Consider the following 23,632-nt stretch of genomic DNA (forward strand, 5'->3'; position numbering starts at 1 on the left):
AACAAGATTTTTCACCAGGGCCTCTGGTTTCTTAATATAAATATATATACACACACACATATATATATATATATATTTTTTTTTTTGGGGGGGGGGGGGGTTCTAAGTAATTTTCAAACAAAAAAACCCACAAATTTTACATGTATGAGAAAATGTGAGAATCAGCCAAGAATAGAAGTGGTTAAAAGGAAGCCAGTGGACTGGAGGCGAATTTGTCAGAGTGGTCAGAAATGTCAGCTAACAGAGGCAGAATGCCTCATTACAGCTTCCCTTCAACTACAAGCTCCATTTTGGCTTTATGCTGTAATTCAAAAACTACAACTTTATAGGTCACACGCCTTATATAAAGCAATTCAAAGCGTTTTCCCTTCATACAGCAAACATCACGCACGCAGTGCAAGAACTGGGCGTGCCATATGCAAATATAGTCACATGACCCACTATAGCAAATCACAAAGAGCGCTCATTTAACAAACGTTACGCCAATTGAAGCGCTGTCGGCCATCTTGGACTCGGGAGAAGAACAACTCATTAATTTGCGCTCTTTTAAATTGTTATAATCACACAAGCGGCAGGTCTGAAACCGCCTCGTCCGCCGTACTACCGAAACGGGGAGGTCTGGAAAGCTCCGGTAACTTCCCTGTGAAAGACCAGCAGCCCGCCTAGGAACGTTCCTGAAGAAACACACCAAGGCGGAGTGAGCGGGCAACGATGGTGCAATCCTGTTCTGCCTACGGCTGTAAGAACCGCTATGACAAGGATAAACCCATCTCCTTTCACAAGTGAGTACCGAGCGAACAGCGTGCACCGTATCTGGTTGGGCTAACAGTTGAAACTAGTCCTGGTCTCCGCAAAGATAGAACCGCGCATGCGCTGTTACATGAGCCGCTCCTTCTAGGGGAGCGGGAGAACTGGTGACGAGGAGGAATGCGCGAGATTGAGCTGGTGTGCGCGCTCCCGCTTATGAGTGATTTTCACACCTCCCACCCCTAACCCTGTTATCTCTATACATGTTTGAGGAACGTGGCAGTTCTATGACAGCAATTAACATTTCACATGGCTGCTTTTCTGCTGCAGGAATACAGATTAACAAAAACACAGATGTTATTTATAAAAAGGCACATTTTATGCCATGAAAGTAGACTGTGATATTTAAGGGCCGCTTATTACATTAAGGCCCTTGTAAAGATGTAAGGGGGAATAAAGCACCTGTGGACAAAAAATATATATGTATACTTCCCTTGTACCCAGCTTTAATATTAGAGATGGCGACTTCACGGCGTATTTCGGAATCCGGGAACCCTAGGTGTTGAGTACAGCCACTTGTACAAATGAATTACGGAGTATGGTGGTGTATGGGTATATATAGTTATGAGCGTATACCCGCATACAGCCGTATCCTATAATTAACCAGGTTTCATTAGGTGTGGAAATGGCTTACCCCCAGGGGCGGACTGATACCTCATGGGGCCCCCGGGCAATAGGGGATCATGGGGCCCCTGTATCCTCACCTACACTCAAAGCACACCCAAAAAAGCCTATGAAAGGTACCAGAGGCATCTCATGGGGCCCCCTACTGAGCCCGAGTTCCCAAATGGTCAGTACACCCCTGCTTACCCCTATAGCAAGGGCCTTATTTAACTTTGTTCAAAGCATAGGCAGTTTTTTGGCAATGGCGAACTAACCCTTTAACCACTACCCCCCCCCCCCCTTCCTGCCCAGGCCTTTTTTTGTGATACGGCGCTGCGTTACTTTAACCGACCATTGCGCAGTCATGCTCTGCTGCACCCAAATGAAATTTATGTCCTCCCCCACAAATGGAGCTTTCTTTTGGTGGTATTTGATCACCCATTTTTTCTTTTTGCGCTATAAACAAAAATAGACCGACAATTTTGAAGAAAAAAAAAAACAATATTTTTGACTTTTTGCTATACAACATATTCAGTAAAAAATTTAAAAATCAAATCTCGTCATAAATGTAGGCCAAAATGTATTCTGCTACACGTCTTTGCTAAAAAAAAAAAAAATCCCAATACGTGTAAATGAATTGATTTACGTGAAAGTTATAGCATTTAAAAACTGGAATTTATTTATTTATTTTATACTAGTAATGGCGGCGATCCTCGACTTATAGCGGGACTGCGACGGGCATTCTGACACTGGGGGGGAACTGACTAAGTGCCCCTGACATCCCAATGACACTAATACAGTGATCAGTGCTAATAAAAAGCACTAACACTGTACTAATGACACTGGCCAGGAAGGGGTTAACATCTGGGGTGATCAAAGGATTAACTGTGCTGTGTGTGTTTTACTGTGTAAACATGCTGTGTTGTATTGCTCTGCTATGCTCAGGGGCGGATTGACCATTTGGAAACTCGGGCACTGCCCGAGGGCCCGGAGTCAGTAGGGGGCCCCATGAGATGCCCCTGGTACCTTTTTTTTTTTTTTTTTTTTTTTTTTTTTTTTTTTTTTTTTTTTCATAGGCTTTTTTGAGTTTGGGCAAGGACACAGGGGCCCCATGATCCCCTATTGCCCGGGGGCCCCATGAGTTGTCAGTCTGCCCCTGCCTATGCTATTATTATTATACAGTATTTATAAAGCGCCAATAGTTCGCTCAGCGCTGTACATTACAATGGGGGACAGAACAATAACAATACAATGCAAAACATGAGGGGATCGAGGGCCCTGCCCTTTCGAGCTTACAATCTAGGAGCATGCTATGCAGAGCAATACAAAGCACCATGCTGGTATTGACGGGAGAGATCTGTATTGTTTAGATACAGACTTCTGCCCTGTCAATGTTCCTTGGCGATCTCCGGGTGCCAGCAGGGAATCTCCAGCCGGGACCTGGTGATCGACAGCTGTAGCTGCCAATGGCGGCGCATGTGCTCCCTACATGGAACTGAAAATTCATTTTTGTGCAGCCCTGCCCTGTAGCAGTAGTTCCGCTCAGGGGCGGACTGACAACTCATGGGGCCCCCGGGCAATAGGGGATCATGGGGCCCCTGTGTCCTTGCCCAAACTCAAAAAAGCCTATGAAAAAGGTACCAGGGGCATCTCATGGGGCCCCCTACTGACCCCGGGCCCTTGGGCAGTGCCCGAGTTTCCAAATGGTCAGTCCACCCCTGGTTCTGCTGTAGGGTAGTCGGGAAGCGGTTAATTTGTACAGGCAGCTGTACTCCACACCTGTGCCTCCCGGCTGCCAGAATACAGACGTATTTTATGTTAAATGCCTGTATGGCCGGCCATACATGGGTCGAAATTCGACCAATTTTCCGTTCGAAAATCGGACCGAAGAATAATTGTCCGATTTTTGCTCTGTTAGTGGATCAATGGCACTGGCCGATTTTCATGGTTCCTCCCCTTTTCGGTGATCGGACATGTTGGAAAATTCATGAAAAACTACCGATTTTCAACTCCATGATGGTCAAATCGTACAATCATTTTTCCAAAAAAGAATATGTGCATGAGCTGTGACCTGGAAGGGACAGAAGTTTTGTCTGTTATATGGGGTGAACTTTATGACTTGGTCGGCCGATTTTCGAAATCATTGATGGCGCCATCGGATTACCGAGTGAACAACGGTTTCTATTTTCGGACGAAAAATCGTTTGGCATTCGAACCATGTATGGCCTGTATATGTGTATGAAATCTGTTCCTACTCAGAGTACACATTTGTCAGTGCCTTATGCAGGCCATAGACGGGTCGAAAACCGTCCGTTTTTTAAAAAAAAACAACAAAAAAGAGGTCGTTCAATAGGCCAACGTTACCACCAACGGTGAAAAAAATCGGCTGATTTAATTACTTCTGTCACTGCAGAGAGCTCCGTTTGTTATATTGGACATGAAAAAGTATTGTGGTTGCAACATTGTATTTATTTGTATCCATTTCGGATACAGCTGTTTTTATTCGGATACAAATAGATACATTTTTGCAACCGCAATGTAAAATATAATAGCGGACTGGAATTCTTCTTTTTCTTCTTCTTTTGCTTTTTTTTTTTTCTTTTTCTTGCAGGCCACGGCTCATGCGCAGATTTTTTATCGGTAAAAAGATCAGCCGATTTGCTCATCATTGCCGGGAAAATCGGCAAAATCGCCTGATTTTTTTATTTTTTTTTCAAACTTCACAGATAAAAAAATGTGTCAAAACCCTGAAAAATAGCCGACCAATTAACCCATTAACGGTGCGAAATTCAGCCGATATTTTTTTTTTTTTTTTTTTTTCCTTCGGCCAAAATATCGGCCGATGTTCAACCCGTCTATGGCCTGCATTAGGCTGGCCATACACTATACAATTTTCTGTGCAATTTCTGCCCAATTTCCTTTAGATTTACTTTCAACTATGTAGTGCAGGAGCCTGCCTAACTGGATACAATTGAAAGTGTTGTTTAGGTTTGACCTCCTGGTTTTTGGCAAATCTAAAGAAAAATTCTCAAGAAAATCATATAATGTATGGCCAGCCTTAGTTCAAAGCAGTAGTAAACTGCAAAAAAATACAACAAAAAATAATTTCCCTGCATGCTAAGAGCATGTGTGATGTATACTAGCACATTATGAAAGATTTACCTGAAAACGAAGCCCTCCAGTGGGGCACTGTCTCGGCTCCCCAGGGCTTCCATCTTCACCCGGCCTTCCTTCCTGTGGCCGTTTGACTGGCTGAGCTGCGATGATGTCATTCCTGTGCATACACGCTGATGCCTCGGCTGTGGCACAGCTCTCTCAGTGGACGTCAAGCCATCCATTGAGAGGGCAGTACACGTGTCGGTGACATCACCTGCACTGCTAAAGTAAATATCTCCTAAATGGTGCATGTTTAGGAGATATTTACTGTACCTACAGGTAGCCTTCTAGATTTACCTGTAGGTACAAAAATGATTTTACTACCACTTTAACCGCTTCCGCGCCACCCTATAGCAGAAATACTGCTACAGGGTGGCATGGGTGCACAAAATCACATGTCTATATATACGTGATTTTACAGTTCCGTGGAAGGGGGCACGTGCATGCCACGTGCGCCCTACCCACGCCGCCATTCGCGGCCTCGGTTTTCAATCTCCAGGTCCCAGCTGGTGATTCCTCGCCAGCACTTGGTGATCACCAAGTATTTCCGATGGGGGGGGAGACCTGTGTTTAAACAACACAGATCTCTCCCCTGTCAGCTCCTGCAAACTGCTTTGTATGGCTCTGCATAGCTGAGCCATACAAATCGGTGTGCTTACTTTGTAAAGCACTCACACAGCGCACTGAAACCGCACACAACTGTTTGATCGCCCCACATGTTAGCCCTTCCTGCTCAGTGCCATTAGTACAGTGTCAGTGCTTTTTCTTAGCACTAATCAATGTATTGGTGTCACTGGGGATGTCAGTGACACCAAATCAGTTCCCCCCAGTGTCAGAATGCCCACCACAGTCCTATAAGTTGCTGAAAAAAAAAATAGAAAAAATAAATTCCAGTATATATACCACCATTTGTAAACGCTGTAACTTTCACATAGACCAATTAATTTGCACATATTGGGTTTTTTTTTTTTCAGCAAAGACATGTAGCAGAGTACATTTTTGGCCTAGATTTATGATGAAATTTGATTTTTTACATTTTTTTACTGGGCATGTTTAATAGCAAAAAGTCAAAAATACTGTTTTTTTCTTCTCAAAATTGTCTAGCTTTTTTTTTTTTGTACCGCAAAAAATAAAAACCGTGGGGAAAAAAAGGACGTAAATTTCATTTGTGGGCAGCGTTGCATGACTGTGCAATTGTCAGTTAAAGTAACACAGTGCCGTATCGCAAAAAATGGGCTGGTCGGGAAGGGGGGTAAATCCTCTGAAGGGCAAGTGGTTAAAGGGTTAGTTTGCCTTTACTAAAAAACTGCCTATGCTTTGAAAAAAGTTAAATGAGGCCCTTGTTATAAGCGTTGGCCATTTCCACACCTAATGAAACCTGACTGGAAACTCCCAGGATGTTGATTAGGACATTGCTAAGAGAGGCCTAATTATCACTGTTCACCACCACAGGAGTGAGCTATCAAACTCTGAGCTCAGAGCTAAAACATCGAGAGAAAGAGCACGTCAGGAGTTAACCACCTGCCAACCGCTCACAGCAAATGTATACAGTAAATACTATACTGTGACCGCTACTCATTTAAAAAAAAATAAAAAAATGTGTAAATGCTGACAGAAGACAGTCTTTTGACAAGTTTATTAAAAACAAAAAGTTAAAAAATGTCCCCCGAAGTAGATCCAACGTCAATCACAATACCCACCGACACGAAAAAAGAGGAAAAAAACCTGCTCCACTCTCGACACTGGCTCCCTCCGTCTGACATTTTCTGCCTGGATGACAGTCCTTAAATACTGTGATGACGTCACAAGGGGGCAGGGTCACCCCCACCCCAATGTGTCATCATCATCATGCGCTGTGATTGGCCAAAGCATTGCAGATGACCTGTGGTCAGGTGGATTGCTCTTGCTAAGCACAATGCACTGTCAGGGTGCAGTGCATTGTGGGGCGCAGTGGGTGAACAGCTGTATTTTTCGTTTCTATAAAAAAACCCAGTGGTGATCAAATACCACCAAAAGAAAACCCTCTTTGTGTGAAAAAAATTATAACAATTTCATTTGCATGCAGTGCTACATGACCACACAATTTCCAGTTAAAGTAGCATGGTGCTGAATAGCAAAAAAATGCCCTGGTCATGAAGGAGGTAATAACCTTCAGGAGGTCTAGAGGTTTAAGTCAGAGAAAGTGCTCACTCCTGTGAAGGTGACTAGTAACAGCTTTGTGTGTCTTAGCCATGTCATGGGTTTTCCAGTCAGGCTTTAAGAGGTACAGAATTGGCCTACACCTATAGCAAGGGCTATAGCAAAGTATTCAACTGTGGTAAAAACTACAGTTTGTTTTTGTCTACAGGCATCCTTTGTCTGCATAGGCAGTTTTTTGGTAAAGGTGAACTATGCCTTTTTTTTTTTTATTGGCCACATAACTAGTTAAAAGGATTCATCAGTATTGTGAGGAAAATAAAGAAGGTTGCTATTTCTCATTTCTATTGCTTTACCACTTGGAATTCCTGACCCCAAATTAGTGACTGACATATCTCCAACTTTCCTGATTTTGCATACTTGCTGCAGGTCATTGAGTCAGAAAGTAGTGAAATTAGTCAAGCCAGGCGATTAGCATTTTCAGAAGTTCAGTAATGGGAGTCTCTTATATGGCCCTGTTCACAGTGCCGGAGCGTTTCCACAGCATTTGAGATATTCTGTGTTCCTAGGATCTCACCAGAAGGGCTCCAATGTGGCTCTCTCCAATGTTGAAGTCAGGTAGAAGGTAAGTATATTTTTTGGTCAACCATTTATGGACACATAATAATTCTGTTGGGTTATTGCAGCCACCTACAGGAGGATTTGGACACTAGCAAAGAAAGATCCTCTAGGCCAGCACAGGATAACCCCTCCTCTTTACCCAGCATACTTCAGGTTTCCTAAGAGGACGGATGACTTGTCTAGGGTGGCACAGTGGCTAAATGGTTAGCACTTCTGCCTGGCAGTACTAGGGTTGCTGGTTCGAATCCCAACCACGGCACCACCTGCCTGGAGTTTGCATGTTCTTCCTGTGCCTGCGTGGGTTTCCTCCGGGTACTCCGGTTTCCTCCCACATTCCAAAGACATGCTGGTAGGTTCATTGGATCCTGTCTAAATTGCCCCTAGTATGTGTATGTATGAATGTAAGTTAGGGACCTTAGATTGTACGCTCCTTGAGGGTTAGGGACTGATGTGAATGTTCAATATATATGTAAAGTGCTGCGTAAATTGACGGCGCTATATAAGTACCTGGAAAATAATAAATAAGCTTCTCTGTGAATTTTTTTGCTAGCTTTTGTTTTTTTATTTGTTTTGGGGTTTTTTTATATCTCTCTCAAATTGCTTTTAGTCAAGATTCTTCACTACAAAGTCTGCCTTGGTCACTTTCTAGACATCAAGTAGAAGTAAAAGTTAGCTGCAGAGCGCTTATTGGGTCTAGAACCATGGCATCACCTTAGTGTTTTTCATGTCTGTGAAGACTCACTTTGTTGAGTAGGTTGATTAGGCTGAGCACTGGGAGCTAACTTGGTTTTTGCATCCTTGGCTTCCCTTTGAATTCCTGCTACCACCAGTTTCACCATTAGAGGGGTTACCAGTGAGGTATCCCTCGAGTTCATTCGAGTGCATTCCCTTTGTGTCATCCAGTATAAAGGAAGCATTGTCTGGTTGCTGCTCCTGCTTTGCAAATATCCATGTGCATCTTCGATGTCTGGTTAATTCGTACTGTCTGCCTGCAGTGACCTTGGTCACCTACGTCCATCTAACCCTCATTAGCCACCAGCTGCCTGGGTTTGTAAGTACCTAAGGTATTGCCTTATATCTTGAGTCTAGTTGTTACAGGTGACCCAAGCTCACACTCTTCCAATGGTTCTGGGAATATTTACCTGCCAAGGGCACCGACATCTGGAATCTATTGATCCTATGGTTATAGGTCTGCATCATCTGAGTCTCACTTAGCTGGCTGAGGCTAAGTCCCCTGTCTTATTGTCAGGAGCCTCTACACACAAAACTTTGTGACCAGATTCCCCCATTTTCTCACAGATACCAACCACAAAGACTCTACATTTTCTCCTGCACCTTCCACTGCAAAGTTCATCTCTGTTTTTCCAGAGACCTTCGAACAAGCCAGACCACAGGTGGCAGTGGTCATCTCAGAATGAGAGTCCCCACATTGTATCTCTGATGATATTTTTGATGCACTACAGTCTCCTGCCATCACCTGCTGTCTCCTTCCTTGGGCTTTTCAGTGCCCTTATAACAGCAAAGACCTTTCCACTGCATTCATTATTTGAGGTGTTCCTCTATGCAGATTAGAAGCACCCTGGGTCATGGAGTGCCTTGAATTTATGTTCATTAACAATCTATGAGTCTGACAGCTGCGGCTAGATCGAGCTGGGTGGTACAAATATGAATGTACAGTTGTGTTCAAAATAATAGCAGTCAGACATCACTAACCTGATCACTCACTGTTTTTGGTAGAAATGATTTTTCTACATGGCAAATAATTTACTAGCAGGTGTAGTATAGTAATAGAAATCCAACAGACCCCACAGTCATGACATGCATGCTGCTGATTCTGTGTAATTGAATCACTAATTGAAAGGGGCATGTTCAAAATAATAGCAGTGTGGAGTTCTATTAGTGAGGTCATTTATTCTTTGAAAAACAGGTGGCAATTATTGCCCTTATTTAAGGAAGGAAGGCAGAAAATGTTGTACATGCTGGTTACAGTGCATTTCTCTCTGAAATTCTGGGGAAAATGGGTCGTTCCAGACATTGTTCAGAAGAACAGCGTACCTTGATTAAAAAGTTGATTGGAGAGGGGAAAACATATAAAGAAGTGCAGAAAATGATAGGCTGCTCAGCTAAAATGATCGCAAATGCTTTAAAATGGCAACCAAAACCTGAAAGACGTGGAAGAAAGCGAAAAACTACCATTCGAATGGATAGAAGAATAGCCAAAATGGCTCGGACTCAGCCAACAATCAGCTCCAGGAAGATCAAAGAAGGTGTAAAGTTACCTGTGAGTACTGTTACAATTAGAAGACGCCTATGTGAAGCCAAGCTATCTGCAAGAAGCCCCCGCAAAGTCCCACTGTTGACAAAAAGACATGCTGAAGAGGTTACAATTTGCCAAAGAGCACATTGACTGGCCTAAAGAGAAATGGTGCAACATTTTGTGGACTGATGAAAGTAAGATTGTTCTTTTTGGGTCTAGTGGCCGGAGACAGTTTGTCAGACGACCCCCAAACACTGAATTCAAGCCACAGTACACTGTGAAGACAGTGAAGCATGGTTGCGCAAGCATCATGATATGGGGATGTTTCTCATACTACGGTGTTGGGCCTATTTATCGCATACCAGGGATCATGGATCAGTTTGAATACATCAGAATACTTGAAGAGGTCATGCTGCCTTATGCTGAAGAGGAAATGCCCTTGAAATGGGTGTTCCAACAAGACAATGACCCCAAACACACCAGTAAACGTGCAACATCTTGGTTCCAGACCAACAAGATTGACGTTATGGAGTGGCCAGCCCAATCCCCGGATCTTAATCCAATAGAAAACTTGTGGGGTGACATCAAAAATGCAGTTTCTGAGGCAAAACCAAGAAATAGAGAAGAACTGTGGAATGTAGTCCAATCATCCTGGGCTGGAATACCTGTTCACAGGTGCCAGAAGTTGGTTGACTCCATGCAACACAGATGTACAGCAGTTCTCAGAAACAGTGCTTATACAATATTAAGTGATTCAAAGGAAAGCAAAATCTTCACATTTTTCAGTTTATATAGTGAATGTTTGAGTTTGTAAAGATGAATACAAACACTGCTATTTTTTTGAACAGTCTAATATTCACTTTTCTTCAATTTTTTTTAGAGGAACAACACAAATTTGATATATTTTTCTTGATGTTTTGATTTGGAATAGAATGTGTAGTGTTCCCAATGCATTTGTGTGTATGGAAATAAAAACTATTAGAAGGATTTTGAGCTTTATTCACTTTTTTCAAACACTGCTATTATTTTGGACACAATTGTAAATACAGGGCAGGGCAGTATGCACCCAGGGACAAGAGAAGCAGTCTGTGCTCCAAATGCATTTTGCCCATCATTTTGGCAAAAATCAGAAACTGGATGGAGGTGACTTGGAAATGTGGAAGGCTGCCTGGAATAACAGCGTAAATCTAAGCTATTGTGGACCCACTTATTAAAGTGGCACTGCATCAGAGCACCACAAACCCAACATGCTGTTTAATTCATTGTTATTATTCAAAGCAAACTCCCCCATCCATCCATGTCTCAATGCTTTAATTTGCTGAGAAATTACTTTGATTTCACCCTGTAGATTTCTGGCAGTAGCCATGTTGAGTAAGGGCAGATGATTCATGTAGCATTTACTTCCTGGAATCCATTTGCCCTTAGCTCAGGCATTTGCTGAGCTGAGAATTCTCCCTCCTATCCTAAAGGCTACTATGATGTATAATATAATTTGCATAGGCATGGAAACCAGGAAGTAACTGAACAAATGTTAAAGTTTAAAACAAGTTAATATGATATAGTTTCCTATCTATTTACTGATGCTAGCAGCATAAGTATAAGAAAGAGTCCATGTTGATTGAGAGAGTAAAGTTCCGCTTTAAGTTAAAAGGGTCATGGAGGTCTGGTGGGTGCACAGTTTAAGTGTGAGCACCAATAGAGCATGGGATTTGTGTTTTGAGAAAGAGGTGTTCTGTAGTCCATTAAGCACGTTTTGGTGAAGCATATATTTAATAAGATTTGGATGAAGAAGCACTGGCTTTTTTTTAGAGACATTTATTTGTGGTTATATAATTTATATTCCAATAGGTTTTATTGAACAGTTTTTCAAATAACAGGTAATACAAATGAACAATGTCCTGTCAAAATATGTAGACTATAACAACATAAATAACAGTTTATTGGACATAAAACATTTAACAGGAGACTAAGAACGCTGTAGAGTAGTTATTGGATAATCTAGACCAAGGTCCACAACCCTTATCTACCATAAATAGGGGACTGGCACAATGGTACGGAAGGGAAGAGGGAGGAAACTCGGAAGGGAACCGGGAGAGGGGAAGGTAGGAAGGGTAGTGGGAGGGAAAGGGAAAGAACCATTCTTCATGGACCTGAAATTACACACAGAGTAATTGTCGTTTAAGGCAGGACAAATGTTGTAGAACATATAGGGATTGGGCATGATGCACCCTAATAAACAAAAGAGAGAATGATGAAGAATAGAGAAAAGCGAATAGAAAAAGAGGAAAGGGTCAAGTTGAGGGACATTAAGGCACATGCATTTATTGAATCTGTGGTTATATAATTTAAAGGATAAGTTTACCTTTTGGGAACTTTTTACACGTTCCATCCATTTTTAGGGTGGAGCATGGAAAAATGTTCCCATAGTTGCAGCTGCCCCCCCTCCTGACAGTCAAATTTGAAAACCGTGCGGGACTCTGCCCACATGGCCGCATCACTCATTCAGACTTCTGTGAATGAATGAACTGAAAGTCCCAGCAGCCTTAGCGGCTGTCAGCTTGTTTTCAATGAACTACCACGGCGCCGTGGTAGTTCATTGAAGCTTCCTTTCAAAAAATCTGCTTGCTCATACATCCTGTACGGCAAGCAGATATTTTGACAGGTCTGCAGGAGACCTGCATGGCATCAGTGACCTACTGATTGCTGGTGCTAATGCTTTCCAGGCTCCTGTAGACCAAAAAAAATAAATACACATTTTTTTACCTGCAAAAAAATGTGCATTTATTATTTTTGTCTAAAAGGTGAATTTATCCTTTTAAGTATAAAGGACACATTGGGTAAACTTTGATTTTACTTTATGGTTTTTCGCTGGATACTTATCACAAGTGACTTGATCATTTATCACATATGTTTTTTTCATGTTTTTCTTTGGTTATAGGAGCACAGTATTTATGTATATAAGGCGAGCACTGCGCTTTATTGTATTTATCACAAAATATCTATTATCCACTTAGATAAGGGGCTATATGGTTGACAGTGCTAGCAGCGTCCAAGAAGTAGGAACACCACAGTATTAGTATAGGTGCAGGATCTTTGTAGTTTTTCACCTATCAGAGTTTGACAGACTGCTAGCAGCAGGGCCGGACGGTGTGCCTATGCCCACTGGCCGGGGCTAAACGCCCAGTATGTAGGAGGCTCAAAATGTATCCTCACTTGAGTATCTGATCCTTTCACACAGGCGTCATCAGTTCACTTATGTGATTACTGATTAAGGTTACATCAGTCTTCATTAGTTTGCACATCCATCTTCAGTTCCATTTACATGTGTTTATGTAAAAAAAAAAACAGAAAAAGATGCAGACCTTTTCAATTTTTTTCTGTGGACTTAAACTGACTCGGATGTAAGTGAATGTACAAAAATCCTTTTTTTTGCAATCTTTTCTCCACATATACAGAATTCAGAGCAGCAAGCAAAAATGTGACTAGCATATTAAAGTTTACAGTCCAGTTTGTTGCAGTGTGTTGTGTTAAGGCAGGCTATTCATTATGGATAAGCTGCGAAAGCAGTGAAAGGAACCAAAAACACATGACCTTTTTTTTTTTTTCCACCACAACTCTCAGGTGTGTGTTTTGGGGTTTACTGCCATACACCAACTACTACTGTACAGTGCGTTGGGGTACCGCTCTGGACAAAGTGATGGTTTTACATACTGTCGCCAGTCAGTGTCCGTGATCACCTCCTCACCGGTTATATGATGATGTTGTACTGCATTGGTGACAGTATGTTGAAAAAAAAAAGAAAAAGTAAATAAAACCCACATTTTAATTTCTTTATTTTCCAACAAAATTCCAAAAAGGGGTCATTTGAGAGGTATGTGCAATCAATAACTTTACCACAGACTAAATAATATACACTAATTTAGGTTATTTTTTTCCAAAGAAATGTAGCTGAATACATTTTGGCCTAAATGTATGAAAGATTATTTATTTGCAAAATTTTAGAACAGAAACAAAGAAAAACACTTTTTTTTTTCCAATTGTTTATTTTATTTAGAAAAAATAAAAAATCCAGTGGTGATTAAATACCACCAAAAGAAAGCTCCATCTGTCTAAAAAAAAAAAAAAAAGATACACCTTTCATTTTCATTTTGTACAGTGTTGCATGCCTGAGTAATTTTGATTCAAAGTGAGAGAGCACTAAAATCGGAAAATTGACCTGGGCAGGAAGGGGGTGAAAGTGTTCAGTATTAAGGTGGTTAAAGACCATTCCCTGACTCAATTCCCTGTGATTTCCCATTATTACATTACTTTTCTGTCCTAGTCCCAGCACAGAGCTTACACAGGGTTAATGGCAAGTGACAATGTTTGGGCCTGCTGATTGGCCACCAGGTGTGAGAACTTCATCAGAGGAGAAGGTCTCATGCCCACCCCAAACCTGAAAGCTTCGGCTATTTCATTTGAAAAATCACTATCATCTTCTTCATACAGAAAGGTTCAGAATGTATTTCTTACAAAAAAAAAGGAAGTCCTATAAACATTCAGTTAGGGAAAACAGATGCTTCCTGCTTTGTGCTGCATGCTGTAACTTATTAAATCATATTGAATTTTTGCTGTGTTAGAATTTTTATTTATAGAGCATTCTTTCTCTACCTCCTCCACAGGTTTCCACTGACTAGACCTCTCCTGTGTAAGAAATGGGAAGCTGCAGTTAGGAGGGCAGACTTTAAGCCTACTAAATATAGTAGTATCTGCTCTGACCACTTCACGCCAGATTGCTTTAAAAGAGCCTGCAATAATAAACTTCTGAAGGACAACGCAGTTCCAACTGTGTTCTCTTACACAGAGAAGCCATCAGTAAGTTAACACTTTTGCACTGTCATAACTGATTTGTTTTATTTATCTGAGTTGGCTAATAGAGAGAATATTATTTAATAGAGAGTTTGAGGGTTTATTAAGATCTCTGTGTTGTGGTAACGCGGCATAAGAAACATGTTACTTCAGTGAACGTACAGTTGTAAGTTACAGTGCCATGTATTTTTAATAGCATACAACACATTAATACAGTTCAACCCTGATGCCAGTGTGTTTTGATTTTTACAAATGGACTTTAGATTGTAAGATCCTTGAAGGCAGGGACTGATGTGACTGAATAATATACAGTGGGGAACATACATATTTGATCCCCTGCAGATTTTGTAAGTTTGCCCACTTACAAAGAAATGAAGGGTTTATAATTTTTATCATAGGAATATTTTAAATGATAGAGACAGAATGTCCACCAAAATCCAGAATATACGCATGATATAAATGCTATAAATTGAGTTGCAGTTCAGTTTGTAAAATAAGTATTTGATCCCTATGCAAAACGTGACTTCGTACTTGGTGGATAAACCCTTGTTGGCAAGCACAGAGGTAAGATGTTTCTTGTAGTTGGTTCCCAGGGTTGCACACATCTCAGGAGGGATTTTGGTCCACTCTTCTTTACAGATCTTCTCTAAATCCTTAAGGTTTCTTGGCTGTTGCTTGGCAACTTGTAGTTTCAGCTCCCTCAATAAATTTTCTATAGGATTAAGGTCTGGAGACTGGCTAGGCCACTCCATGACCTTAATGTGCTGCTTCGTGAGCCACTGTTTTGTTGCATTGGCGGTATGTTTTGGGTCATTGTCATGCTGGAACACCTATCAAAGACCCAACTTCAGTGTTCTGGCTGAGGGAAGAAGGTCCAAATCCAAGATTTTACAATACATGGGCCCCGTCCATTGTCCCCTCAATGCAGCAAAGTCAGCCTATACCTTTAGCAGTGAAACAGCCCCAGAGGCATAATGTTTCTCCCACCGTGCTTGACTGCAGGGATGGTGCTCTTGGGTCATAGTCAGCATTTTTCTTCCTCCAAACACGGCAAGTCGTGGTAATGCCAAAGAGCTCAATTTTGATCTCATCTGACCACAGCACTTTCTCCCAATCCTTCTCTGAAATATTTCGATGTTCATTGGCAAACTTCAGACAGTGTGTACATGTGCCTTTTTGCAGAACCTTGTGGGTGCTGCTGTGTTTCAAGCCCTGGCAGCGTATTGTGTTACCAATGGTTTGCTTGGTGACTGTAGTCCCAACTGCTCCACCTGTGTAGCTCTAGGCTGATTCCTCACTTTTCTCGTGATCATCCTTACCCCATGAGGCGAAATCTTGCATGGAGCTCCAGACCTTCTCTCCTTCTCACCAAGCTTGTTGTTGATGGTCTTGTAGCCCACTCAAGCCGTCTGCAGTCTTATCTTTGCCATCCTTTGACAGCTCTTTGGTCTTGCCCATGAGGTTTGAAAGGAAGAAAGAGATTCTGTGGACAGGTGTCTTTTATACAAGTAAAAAGTTGTCTTTGGAGCACCTTCTTATATTGACAAGACTAATCTATGTACCACATGAGCACATAGCCAGTCTGTGGGAGCCAGAATTATTGTTGGTTGGTAGGAGATCAAATACTTATTTTACTTACTGAACTCCAACTCAATTTATAACATTTGTATCGTGTAGTTTTTTTCTGGATTTTTGGTTGATATTCTGTCTCTATCATTTAAAATACACCTGTGAAAATAATTTATATTATTATTATACAGGATTTATATAGCGCCAACAGTTTGCTCAGCGCTTTACAATATAACAATACAGTTCAATGCAAGAGGGTTAGGAGGGCCCTGCTCCTTGGAGCTTACAATCTATAGACCCTTCATTTCTTTATAAGTGGGCAAACTTACAAAATCTGCAGGGGATCAAATAATTATTTTCCCCACTGTATATATAAAGTGCTGCATAAACTGATGGTGCTATATAAGTACCTGTAATAAACAAATATATTTTGCGAGGTTATGTGACTTGCTGTGTATTTTTCCTCAGTCCTCTACCAGCAGTGGGTGGTTCATGATGATGTAGAGAGCCTGGCTAACTTGATGACATAATCCGCATTCTGCGTCAAAACGCTGAGTACAGGTCACCATGCTCAGAAGGGAGAGCCATGACACGCTGCATTCACAGTCTTACCTCTTTCTACTGAGCTGAGTGATGTTGGGTGTCATCAGCCCAGAAGCTTGGGGTCATCTTGTGGTGAACAGACATAGACTGCTTGGGGGACATTTAAAAAAAAAAAAAGAGCCCATGCTGAACTATAGGATGTTAATGTTGGTTTATTAATGCACCACAACAGTGTAGAAATGTGAATGGGCCCTGAAGTCCAGGAAGAAAAAGGAGTAGTAGCTTTGAGGAGGGTGTGCAACTATTCAGCTTTGCAAACTGTTGAATTTTGCATGTGTTTTAACCTGATTTACCTGGTGTTGGGCATTTACAGCTGTGATATGACCAAAGATGGATCGTTTTTTTTTTGTCCAAAAAAATAAATATTGGAAGGCTCACTAAATAAATTTTGAGTACCAGCTGGGACAATAGATTGCAGTGTAAAACTCACTCCTGCTGGTAAAGCTGATGATTTTCTGCTACAGGCCAAACTGTCCAGCAAAATTGGCAATGAGAGGGGTTGAGACAAAGGGATTGATTTACTAAAATTGGAGAGTGCAAAACCTGGTGCAGCTGTGCATGGTAGCCAATCTAATTGCAGCTTGTTTAATTAAGCCTTGACAAAAAAACCTGGAAGCTGATTGGTTTCTATGCAAAGTTGCACCAGATTATGCACTCTTCAGTTTTAGTAAATCAACCCCAAAGCATTTAAAGTGATTCTACAAGCAGAAGGTTTTTTTACCTTCATACATTGTTTGCATGAAGGTACAAAACCTGTGTGCCACAGCCCCCCCAATACTTACTTGAGCCCCATCGCAATCCAGTGATGTGCAAGAGGACCTTGGCTCTCCATGGACTCTCCCTCCTCATTGGCTCCCGCTGCTGTCAATCACAGCCAAAGAGGAGAGAGTAGGGGTGGGGCCAAGCCGGGACTCTGTGTGTGTGAATGGACACGCAGAGCAGCGGCTCAGGAGCAAGCCTGCTTGGATGCCCTCATAGTAAGCTGCTTGCTCTGTAGGCACTTAGGAAGAAGGAGGGGCCAGAACGCCAGCGGGGGACCCAAGAAGAGGAGGATCAGAACAGCTTTGTGCAAAACCACTGCACAGAGCACGTAAATATGACATGTTTGTTATTTAAAAAAAAAATGCCTTTAATATTGTCAGGTGAGCACTGTAAGCACACATTTTTATTCATGTGGTTTAAGGCAGGGCTCAAAATTTCAAGTCCTGAGCTACTAGCCAGGCCTTAGGAGTTACTCACCACCAGTTGCTCCACCCAACCGCTACCCTGCCATGCCCCTAATCCCTCCCTTAAACATACCCTCGTAAATTCTCTCATTAAATTACACTGTTAAATGTTTTATGCAGAATACAGTTACAGAAATAAATATATACCCTCCTTCACCCCCCCCCCCCCCCATAGCCTTGTCCTCTACCCTTTTTTCAAAAAAAAGAAGGGGTTGTGAGAGAGAGAGAAGGGGGTGAGAGAAAAAGAGGGGGGTGAAGGGGGCAAAAAAGGGGGATGATTGGTATTTCTGCTACTCATTATTATGGCACCATCCCCCCATAAGTTGAGGTAATAATGAGCTCACAACCCCCCTCTTAGAACACATGGTCTCCATTATGGTACAATGCGCCCCCCCAGAACACACACAGGGCCCCCTACTACATAAAGTGAATACAGAGCCACCACACACACACACACACACACACACACACACACACACACACACACACACATTTAGTCAGCCACCAATTGTGCAAGTTCTCCCACTTAAAAAGATGAGAGAGGTCTGTAATTGGCATCATAGGTAGAGCTCAACTATGAGAGACAAAATGAGAAAAAAAATCCAGACAATCACATTGGCTGATTTGGAAAGAATTTATTTGCAAATTATGGTGGAAAATAAGTATTTGGTCAATATCAAAAGTTCATCTCAATACTTTGTTATATATCCTTTGTTGGCAATGACAGAGGTCAAACGTTTCCTGTAAGTCTTCACAAGGTTGGCACACACTGTTGCTGGTATGTTGGCCCATTCCTCCATGCAGATCTCCTCTAGAGCAGTGATGTTTTGGGGCTGTCGCTGGGCAACACGGACTTTCAACTCCCTCCAAAGGTTTTCTATGGTGTTGAGATCTGGAGACTGGGCCACCTTGAGAATGCTTCTTACAAAGCCACTCCTTCGATGCCTTCGGTATGTTTGGGATCATTGTCATATTGGAAGACCCAGCCACGTTTCATCTTCAATGCCCTTGCTGATGGAAGGAGGTTTGCACTCAAAGTCTCACGATACATGGCCCCATTCATTCTGTCCTGTACATGGATCAGTTGTCTTGGTCCCTTTGGGGAGAAACAGCCCCAAAGCATGATGTTGCCACCCCCATGCTTCACAGTAGGTATGGTGTTCTTTGGATGCAACTCAGCATTCTCTCTCCTCCAAACACGACGAGTTGTGTTTCTACCAAACAGTTCTATTTTGGTTTCACCTGACGATATGACATTCTTCCAATCCTCTTCTGGATCATCCAAATGCTCTCTAGCAAACTTCAGACGGGCCCGGACATGTACTGGCTTAAGCAGGGGGACACGTCTGGCACTGCAGGATCTGAGTCCCTGGCGGTGTAGTGCCTATTGCAGATTCAGTCTTCCCAGCCTGGTGCAGGTCTACAATTTTGTTTCTGGTGTCCTTCGACAGCTCTTTGGTCTTCACCATAGTGGAGTTTGGAGTGTGACTGTTTGAGGTTGTGGACAGGTGTCTTTTATACTGATAACAAGTTCAAACAGGCGCCATTGATACAGGTAATAAGTGCAGGACAGAGGAGCCTCTTAAAGAAGAAGTACAGGTCTGTGAGAGCCAGAAATCTTGCTTGTTTGTAGGTGACCAAATACTTATTTTCCACCATAATTTGCAAATAAATTCTTTCCAATTCAGCCAATGTAATTGTCTGGATTTGTTTTCTCATTTTGTCTCTCATAGTTGAGGTCTACCTATGATGCCAATTACAGGCCTCGCTCATCTTTTTAAGTGGGAGAACTTGCACAATTGGTGGCTGACTAAATTTTTTGCCCCACTGTACATACATACATACATACAGTACACAGACAGACACATACATACATACATACATACATACATACATACATACATATATATACATACACACACACTCATACATACACAGACACTTACGCACACATACATACATACACACAGACAAGCACACAGACACACACACGTCTCCCCCTCTGGCTCTCTCAGCCTGTCACACTCCGTTTCTAAGCACTCCTGTCAGACATTTCTTCCCCTTCCTCCCACTGTTACATACTGAGTTCTCACCAGTCTGTGGATTCTCCTCCTCCTTGGGCTCTGGACTCGTAGCATGCTTGCACAATCCACCCTGCAGGAGCCTGTCATAGGACCTCCTAAGGACTCTAGGCCCTTGGGTAGTGTGTGAGTGCCTAAATGCCTGAAAGCTTATTCCACCTCTGGTGCCGGCACCCCGCTCCACATCCATTGGCTGTTTGATCGAGCTGGCCCTCGTCACCATGTAATTTCTACTCGCGAAATGCGAGCAGGCGAGTGGAAATTTCAAGGCCTGGTTTAAGGTATAACCCTATTTTTTTACACATTTCAGCAGCAGAGGTCCATACTTTCATTACATGCTGCTTCTCTCTCTTCTAAAGCTTGCCTTGGTTCCTTTTTTTTTGTCAGATTCTACTGTTACTGTCCCTGCTTTCCTGTGTTCAGGTGTCTCCTTGTATTAGCAGATTGGAAAGTTTTTTTTTTTTCTCTTGGTCAGCACCGCCAGCAGTCTCAATAATTCAGCGGGAGGGATTTCCCCATCCACATCAGTTTTGTGAATTGGGGAGTCGAGTAATTTTCTTTTGTTCGAATCACTGATTGAATGAAAAAAAATTGTTCCTGTATGGTCAGCCCAATGACTTCACTGCAGAATGAACAGCATTGTCATCCTCTTACATGAAGTGGGGAAAATTAATGAATCTACTGGCACATTCAACAGGCAATTAAACTATGTTACAGAGATGATTTCTTTGCTAATGCTAACAGATTTTATCATGTATGTCATTTTTTATTTTGCCCACAGTTACACTTCAAATGTAAATGCAATTATGCGATCAACATTAGAAGGTACCCAGTTTTCACTATGCAAAAACTACTCTGTCTCAGTAGGGCTCATCACAGATAAGGACCGAAAGTCCTAAAATACTGTAGTATTAAAGCAACTCCTGGAAGTTCCTGAATTTTCCTTTTTTTTTTTTTTTTTTTGCCCCAACTTTTTGTAATCCCATTTAAAGCAGCAGTGGGATTGGTAGAGTTGGCACTGTAAGCTGGTCAGTGTGCTCACTGTGAACATGCTGACAGAAGAAAATAGCAGGTATGTTTACTGTGAGACAGATTCTTTGATATTAGGCCAGGGATGGTTCCTTGGCTCAAAATGAAAATACATTAGTGTCCCTTTTGTGAATTTACGTTAAACCTTGCTACGGTTTCTAACCAAATCAAAATCTTCTTAAAATGTATAGCTAATGGCAAATGCCAACTGAATTTCCTATTGTGTCATTGACTTCTTTAAAGTTTTCCTCTGGCTCCTAGACTTTCTTTTCCTTTGTTTTATTGTGTTGCAGTTCTAGGAAACTTGTATTCATTGTATGACTGAATCCTATATTGAAAAAAAAACTTTTTTTTTTTTTTTTTTTAATGTAGAGTGCGAACTCTGTGAAAAAGGAGGAGCAAAATACACCTCCACCTCCTTCTGTTCCTGAGTTGGACCCTGCCATTGGATTATTGCTGCCACCTCCATACACGCCCAGTCATATAGCAGTGATCTGTGATCACAATTACACAGTAGAAGATACAGTTCATCAGAGAAGGAGGATACAACAGTTGGAAGAGCAGGTTGACAAACTCAGGAAAAAGCTCCGAATTGCAAATCAGAGGTGCAGGAGACAAGAACGCAGCCTGGAAAAACTTGAAAAAGAAGTTTCTGATTACAGAAATGGAGCTGGTATCGTGCTTCTCCCCAGCAATTATTTTGAACTTTATAATGAAAGTGAAACTGAAGCAACTGAAACCCAAACAATTATCATCTGATTCTTTAACTTGTTTATTTGATAAGAATATTGGAGACATGACATGCAAATCCAAAAAATGTAGCTCATCTTTTGCTTTTTAGAAGTTCTGATATGTTTTAGTAAACGGGAGTAGATCAATGCCAGTTTTGTAAAGATTACATGTTGGTATGTCAACACTTGTCATTTCATTAATATGTGGCAAACAGATTTTTTTTTCTTTCTTTTTGAACTTCATAAACATGACATAAATAGGTGCTTAAATATGTCATTCTTGCACTCTTCAATTGAACATAAAACTTGTTTTCCTTGTCATTTAAGTCATTTAAAATTTGAAATGTTCATTATGGAGTATGCTTCCAAGGTTAGGGAGTAGGTATTTAGCCATCATGCTTCTGTTTACCAGCAGTCATAGCAATGAAAATTCTCAGAGAAAACTAAATTTTGTATATCTGCTCATAAACAAACCACAATCACCTAGCTTCATTTTATAGCCTTATCTACATTGGGGCTAACATAGAAAAACTGGAAACCATAATGCATAAGTCCTATGCTCCACCATCCTTTATCCCTTCCCTTTCTCTAACTACTTGCAGCGTTTAAAAAAAAAAAGGATTTGCCAGTGATGGGCTTTTAAGCTTTGTTTTTTTACACCTTCATTTGAAACATGAAAGCTGGGCCATAAGTGGCTGCTTTGATTCTCTTTACTTCGCTTTTCAAATGTCCTTTCACATCAAAAGAACACTGTATGGTAAGGGTATAATAATTGCGTATCTAACAATTTCTAATTGTTATGGTCAATACACTTATGAGGATGTATCACAAACTAATGCAATCTTTTCTTCTAAAGCAAAAGATTCCATTTGGAAATTGCTGTGCATGTAATATTTCACAACTGTTGTCTAGTTCTAAAGTTCAAAATGTATGTATATTGTTTCAGGTGATCTCTGTTTTCTAAAGTTGGTATAGGTGCAAATTCCCATATCAAGCATAAAAATTTTAATCTTTGCATCTTTCTCATAGGAGTGAAATTGGACATGTTCTGTTTTTGTAAGTTCAAGAATAAAATGTAATTTGTATATGGGATAAAATTAAATTGTATAGTGGCTCTGCAGCATATTTCCAAAAGCATTTTCAGTTATGTAGACTGACCTAGTTAACTTTTTTTCGTTGGACAAATGTTGGTTATTTTTTTTAGGTATTCAGACAATAAATCTAGCAGTGTAAATATATATATTTTGTTGTCCGTATCCTTTTTTGTATTGCCTGCTTCTCTTCCTGCCATTATGAAAAAAGGGGGGGGGGGGAGCACAATACATCTGTGAAAATGAGACTGCCTCGTAAGTGTCTTATTACTTCTTGTTGGGAATATATGCTGTTAATTTCAGAAGAATATAGGTACACAGCAAAAAATATATACAGTAGCTTGTATAGTACTTTTAATACATTTTATAAACTTTCTTCTATACCATTGCAAATGGAATATATAGCATTTAGCAGAATTTATGGGGATTTTGCAATATAAATAGTTTCCATATGTTCTTTTCTGAAAATGTAAATACACTTTGCTAATTTAAATCCATGCCTATTTGAGAGCAGGAAATACACACTAAATGTGGAAAACACAGAAATTTGGTATCCCTGTAATCAGGACAAAAAGTAGAAAATGGAGCCTGTTTTTAAAGGCTTGATTGGGAAATTAGCTCAGTGAATTGGTGCTATACACACTTGGGATATTTGACAGCCTTCTCTTGCCTGCCACATTCACCCTGTGTTACATAGGATGAATGTGGCAGAAAGTAAACAGCCATTGAATGACACAGATACAGCTTTTAAAGCCAAATCCCAGGTATGAATTTTATTGCATAATTTCATTGGTCTATCTTGGACCAATGTAAATATGCATATCTTATATGTGCATGGAATTGACGTGGAAGCAGAGGAACACTAGTGCCACTA

General features: G+C 41.2%; 1 protein-coding gene across 1 annotated transcript; it reads left to right on the forward strand.

Moving 5' to 3' along the window:
• Nucleotides 1-466: 466 nt before the first annotated feature.
• On the forward strand, nucleotides 467-22,905 carry THAP1 (THAP domain containing 1). Its single transcript, XM_089670871.1, has 3 exons — nucleotides 467-782; nucleotides 14,242-14,434; nucleotides 21,309-22,905. The coding sequence occupies exons 1-3, from the start codon at nucleotides 712-714 to the stop codon at nucleotides 21,693-21,695; spliced, it is 651 nt and encodes a 216-aa protein (XP_089526997.1). The 5' UTR covers nucleotides 467-711; the 3' UTR covers nucleotides 21,696-22,905.
• The last annotated feature ends 727 nt before the right edge of the window (nucleotides 22,906-23,632 follow it).

The sequence above is a fragment of the Staurois parvus genome, unplaced genomic scaffold, assembly GCF_062004578.1.
Source record: "Staurois parvus isolate SC_StPar_1 unplaced genomic scaffold, SC_StPar_1.0 ptg000096l, whole genome shotgun sequence".
Classification (NCBI taxonomy): Eukaryota; Metazoa; Chordata; class Amphibia; order Anura; family Ranidae; genus Staurois; species Staurois parvus.